The sequence below is a fragment of the Myotis nattereri genome (genome assembly GCF_964212035.1).
Source record: "Myotis nattereri genome assembly, chromosome: 18".
Taxonomy (NCBI): domain Eukaryota; kingdom Metazoa; phylum Chordata; class Mammalia; order Chiroptera; family Vespertilionidae; genus Myotis; species Myotis nattereri.
Window position 1 is genome coordinate 11,935,947 of NC_138093.1, and position 6,235 is coordinate 11,942,181.

A 6,235-nucleotide genomic window follows, 5' to 3' on the forward strand; every position below is an offset into this window, starting at 1 on the left:
CCCCGGAGCAGTGTTCACACTGCAGAGGCTCATAAGCGTCTGACACACTGACGCCTTCTCCTGTCAGTCTGGGTAGCGTAAGCTTGGTGGCCCCACGGTACAGCCACCCTGCTTTCCGACCTCGCAGAGTAGGCTCTGAACTGTGAGAGAGCATCTGCCCAGGGCAGCCCTGTCTTTAAAAATCATTGAGCTCCATGAGAAGACCCATGGTGGCTACTCAATGCACAGGGGCTGTTTATTGAAACCTTTCCCCAAGATGTTTGTGTTTGGGGAGCACCTCTCGATCTTAAGCTCCAAATCAGAGTTCCTATCTTTGGCTGCCAGGCATTCCTCCCAGCCCTGGTGACTCCCATCTACCCAATCCCCTTTCCCCAGTAGAATAAATCCATGTGTTGAATGAATGTACACCTATGAGTGAGTGAATGGAAGAAAAGAGAGAAGAGGAATAGAATGAATGAACTTGGAAGCTACAAAGACTCATGGATACCCAGAAATTCTCATGATCAGCAAATTTATTGGCTGGGGAGGCACTGGGGTTGGGAGGTAGTGGTGCAGAAGCCAAGGGGAAAACTGCAGAACAAGATACAGCTGGAGGGTTCAATGGCTTCTTCCAGGGGGGTTAAAACGGTGAGGCTTGGGAACCTCATGGCATTATCACGAAGACACTAAGCCCGTCGGCGCCCACGAAGAACACCTCCAGCTCCCGCGCCTCCGCGGCGTCCCGCGGGCCTCATTTGCATGGCCAGCTGGGCGCCTGCTTCTGCTGGGTCTGGTGGCAGACCGGGACGCACTGGGCACTCCCGGAGCCGCCGCCGCCGCCGCCAGAGGAGCCGCCGCCACAGCCGGAGCCGCCGCCGCCCCCACCGCCGGAGTAGCAGTCGCCCCCGGAGGAGCCGCCTCCGCAGCCGCCGCCGCCGCCGCCGCCAGACGACCCCTCGTAGTAGCACTGCTGGGGGACGCACGTGGTCTGCTGGCAGTAGCCGCCGGAGCCGCCGCCGCCGCCGCCAGAGGAGCCCCCGCCGCAGCCGCCGCCGCCGGAGTAACCTCCGCCACCGGAGTAGCCACAGCCGCCGCCGCCGCCGGAGGAGCCGCCCCCGCAGCCTCCGCCGCCACCAGAGGAGCCGCTTACATAGCTCTGGCAGATCTGCTGGCCGGAGCCGCCGCCGCCGCCGCCGGAGTAGCCACCGCACTCGGAGCCGCCGCCGCCGCCGGAGTAGCCACCGCACTCGGAGCCGCCGCCGCCGCCGCCGGAGTAGCCACCGCAGCTGGAGCCTCCGCCGCCGGAGCCGCCGCCCCCGGAGTACTTGATGCCCCCTCCGGAGCCGCCGCAGCCGCTGCCGCCGCCGCCGCCGGAGTAGCCACCGCAGCCTCCACCGCCGCCGGATGAGCCCCCGCCGCAGCCGGAGCCTCCACCACCACCGGAGTATTTGATGCCCCCTCCAGAGCCGCCGCCGCAGCCTCCAGAGCCGCCGCCGCCGGAGTAGCCACCGCAGCCTCCACCGCCGCCGGAGCCGCCGCCCCCGGAGTACTTGATGCCCCCTCCAGAGCCGCCGCCGCCGCCGCCGGAGTAGCCACCGCAGCCTCCACCGCCGCCGGATGAGCCCCCGCCGCAGCCGGAGCCTCCACCACCGCCGGAGTACTTGATGCCCCCTCCAGAGCCGCCGCCGCAGCCTCCAGAGCCGCCGCCGGAGTAGCCGCCTCCGCCGGAGTAGCCGCCACCGCAGCCAGAGCCGCCGCCACCGCCGGAGTATTTGATGCCCCCTCCGGAGCCGCCGCCGCCGCTGCTGCCGCAGCCACCGGAGCTTCCGCCGCCGGAGTAGCCGCCACCGCCTGAGTAGCAGCCAGAGCCTCCGCCGCCGGAGCCGCCGCCCCCGGAATACTTGATGCCCCCTCCGGAGCCGCCACCATAGCTGCCGCCGCCGCCGCAGCCACCGGAGCCGCCTCCACCGCCACCGCCGCAGCCACCGGAGCCGCCGCCGCCGCCGGAGGATTTCCCGCAGAACACGGGGCACTGGGGGGTGGGCTGCTTTTTCTGAGACATCTTCTCTGAGGTGGAAGGAAACCCTGGAAGGAGGGCAGAGAGAGCATTATGGACCAGTGGAGAGAGGATGAAGGGGAGGAGGCAGCTGTAGCCATGGCAACCCATCACCAGGAGCAGCCTGCTTGGGCAGGCTTCATGCTCTCCTTGTTCAGATCCGGAGAGCTCTCAGCTGGGATTCCTAGGAGTGGTGCTTTTTGGGAAAGAGTTGCGCCCTCTCGCAGGAGGTTTTTTCCAAGCTCTACCTATATAGCCTGGTTAGTGGTGCCCATTCTTCTCTCCCCAGCTCTGCCTCTGGCCTCTTGTGTGATTTTGGAGCAAAGGACCCACACTCTCTCCTATTTCCTCACTTCCTGTAAAGTGAGGGGTTGGAGTACTTCATCTCTCAGGTCTCTTCCAGTCCCAACACTGAATCAATGAGTGCAAATAGAAGAATACCACAGACCTTCACGTAGGGTGGGGATTTTACTCATCCCCTGCACAACAGAGGGTTTGTTGGAAAATCAGAAAGCTGCGGTAGCATATTCTCTGTAAAAACTTTTAGTTCAAGCTCTTGGTCTATCCCACTGAGCTTGGCCATCATCCGGGACAGTTATCAGAAAAAGGAGGCTCCCCCGTGGTCCTGCCTGGACTCCGTTGGTCCTCTGGACCACCATCTCTCACCCGATGATGTCAGCCACCGCCTTTACCGCTTGTGAAGTCCAACCTTGGTCTAGGGGCCTGGACTAGTAGGAAGTTGGATCCCAGCATCTCACAAGTCATTTCCCTCTCTGGAAAACAGGCTTTGGGGTTCTGATGGCTCCTAAAATCTCTCCCATCAGCAGCATTCTCTGACTCATTCTCCCTCTACTTCATGAGAGTAGGCTCCGCCTCTCCTGACAACCCAGTCCCAGGCCGTCTCAGACAGTCTCCACAGAGTGTCTCCCTGTGCCCAGCACCAGGCCTGGCCCCTACAGAGGTGCCTGAGAGACAGGAGATAGTCTTGCCTTGTGAAGTTTACATTCCGGCCAGAAGACAAGCAACACCATCTCCACAGCATCAGCCCAGCCCCCCTTTCTTTCCTGCCTGAATCCCCTCTAAGCACGAATGCAGTTGGCAAGCCAGAGGTCCAGTAGCTCCCAAAGCAAAGAGAGACCTCGCCTGTCCATCCCCTGCTCTGGCCTGTGCAGGCCTGGTCCAGACCCGCTGAAAAGACCAGGGCCAGTAAACCCACACTTACCCAAAGCAAGGTTAGTGAGAAGAGGGAGATGCTGGCTGTGTGAGGAGCACTGGAGCTTCTGAGGTTTTATACTCTAGCTGTGACTCATCTATTGATCGGGGCCAGCCTCTTGTGTTGGGCCTGTTACGTGACCCAGGTTGTCGCCCCACCCCCCTGTGATTGCTCGCATTCATAGAGATTTTGGCATTCTTGAAATGGGCAGCCTAGTGTGTGACTGGCCCCTTTTCTGATGCAACTGTGCCGCAGGCTGGGCAGGGGGACGGCCAGCCGGAGTGGATGACTGACATTGTTTTCAAATCCTCTGGCCCAGGGTGCATGCCATCACCGGAGGGCCATGCCTGAGGAGTATGTCCCTGACTGCCTCTTGACATGGCCTAAGGGAATCACACTGGAGATTTCAGTCTTTGGCCGAAGGAGCGGGACCTTTCAAATCCCACAGTTTGGCTTCTGATCCCATTGCTAGGAAACCTTCATAACTCTAAAGAGAGCTTGCTCCTCTTTTGACAAATGTTTCTCCCCCAGGGTCTCCTGTGCTTTGCTGGGATGTTTCTGTCTTGCCCACCGGCTTGAGACAGTGAATGAAATCCTTGCACCCAATTCAGGGTTGTACACCGTGGATACTGCTGTAACTACAGTGGGGCCTTGACTTACGAGTGTCCAGACTAACGAGTTTTTTGAGATACAAGCCATCTCTCGGCCGATTTTTTGCTTTGAGTTGCTAGCTAAAATTCGGGTTACGAGCCAGCTTCGGATACCCCACCGCTAGTTGGCGCAGCGAACGTCACAGTGAATGCCACAACATCAGCCCAGCATCACGTGTCTCACTTGTTCACTTTGTGATTTGACATACGAGTAATTTGAGTTATGAGCTCCGTTACGGAACAAATTAAACTCGTAAGTCAAGGCCCCACTGTTATGGGACACTGGTGGCTACTTCGATTTGTTCCTGGGACAATTGGTAATCAATACTGACTTTCCTTGCAAAGGAGCCAGCTAGAGATCAACCATGTGGTCCTTGCCACCACAGCCCTTTGGCTTTGGTGTCCTGTGGTCTTGTGTGGCAACAATGACCTCAGCCTAAGAGACAGCCATGGAATGAATAAACTTGGGGTTAGGTGTCTGGGTTTAGGTGCCCCCTTTGGTACTTGCCAGCTGTGTCACCTTGACAAAGTCACAGCACCTTATCTGGCGCCTATACACAGGAGACTCTGAGTAAGTATTTGTTGAATGGACAAGCTCAGTTACCTTGCCCATCAGATAGGAATAGTAACACCTGTTTCCTAGGCTTGTCAAGAGAACATAGTTGTATGCAAAGTGTGGGGGTGATGCTGTTCTTTTTATTGTTTCCTCTCATAACAGCACATTCTTACCTCTAACTTGGACTACCCTTGGACCCCCAGGTCAGGAGGGAGTCCGTGGATGACTTGAGGCAAGCTCTTTGTCTAGGAAAATAAAACTTTCCTCTTGACCCTGGGCCGGTACCATCGGCTCTGTGTATGGAGAACAGCATGCTCCCCCTTCTTTCATCACTAGAACTCAATTGCTATTGTTTAAGATGCCACATTTGAACTCTGTTCCACCCAATATGTGTTGCAATGACAGCTCCAATAATAAATTGGTGCTTAATTAAGGTGGAGTTTTAATGAAGCAAATGATCCTGATTAAGACCTTTAGAAACTGGTGGCACCCGTTTTCGTGTGGACAGCACGAACCCGGGTGAACACAGGGACTCCCTCCTTAGATAATGGCCAGGAGGGAGATGGTAGGGCCTGTTGAAAAGGCAGGTTTCTCAGTTTGAAGCTGAAGCACATGGAGATTTTGGAGGGAAACACCTGCCAAATAGATGATTGCCATGGGTACCAAAACAGTTTTTTCAGTCGGGCTGTACCGGAGAGAGGAGCCTGTGTGGACCATGGTTCTAGCACTGCTCTGTGGGCCCATGTTGTCCCTTTGTGTGTTCTTTAGTTCTCAGGGAAATGTAAGGGAAAGAATAGTCAGCAGTGCGTGCTTGAGAAGGAAAACCTTTCATTCTGAAATCATGGCCTTCCTACCTTTATTTGTTGTTAAAATATCATGGCTCAGATAGGAAATTGTACTTGTTTCTTTCATATCCTTGTCAAAATGAAAAAATTTATATTATATATATATATATATTTTTTTTTTTGAGAATGATGTTATTTCTCTATGAAATTGCAAAGTTTAGGCACCTTGCCCTAGCCAGTTTGGCTCAGTAGATAGAGCATCGGCCTGGGGACTGAAGGGTTCCAGGTTCGATTCTGGCCAAGGGCATATGCCTGGATTGTGGGCTCGATCCCCAGTAGGGGGCGTGCAGGAGGCAGCTGATCAAATGATTCTCATCATTGATGTTTCTATCTCTCTCTCCCTCTTCCCTCTCTGAAATGAATAAAGAAATATGTTTTTTTAAAAAAGTTTAGGCACCTCAAGTGCAGGTGACCTCAAAGAGCTAATAATCTTCAAATTACCCATGCTAATTTGGAGGATTTATGTTCTAAGAAAGATATGTGTTTTTTTTTCATTCTATCAGGTTGAAGAGCCTAATGCTTTTTCACGAGTATAGCCAACACCAGTATACTGGGCACTACGCTAAGCATCAGGGAAGAGGACGAAGGCTTTCAAAGCTGTGCATGGATCTCTTTAGTACATTTGGGTAGGGGGTAACTCCTTGTGTGACTCTGCCATTCTACAGAGCATATAATAAGAAAAACCTAACTAGTCCATTTACTTTGTTAACTTGCAGAAAAGGCTGATACAACATAGTGCCGAGAGCAGTGCCGGCTCCTGTGGCTCTCAGCCTCAGTTAACCTTGCCTGGGTTGTGACTACACGACCCTGCTTCCCCATTTTACTCTCTGGACCAGAAGTCCCAATGGGCCATCTATGTGGACAGCAACTGGTGATCTCATTGCAGCATTATCAGTGAGGAAATGATGGAAGTTTTTAGAATTACTACACTCAGGT

At 54.9% G+C, this 6,235-nt stretch overlaps 1 protein-coding gene across 1 annotated transcript; it reads right to left on the bottom strand.

Annotated features, from left to right (window-relative positions):
* Positions 1 to 502: 502 nt before the first annotated feature.
* Positions 503 to 2,052, bottom strand: LORICRIN (loricrin cornified envelope precursor protein). Its single transcript, XM_081111781.1, has one exon. The coding sequence runs from the start codon at positions 2,039 to 2,041 to the stop codon at positions 731 to 733; it is 1,311 nt and encodes a 436-aa protein (XP_080967907.1). The 5' UTR covers positions 2,042 to 2,052; the 3' UTR covers positions 503 to 730.
* Positions 2,053 to 6,235: the final 4,183 nt, after the last annotated feature.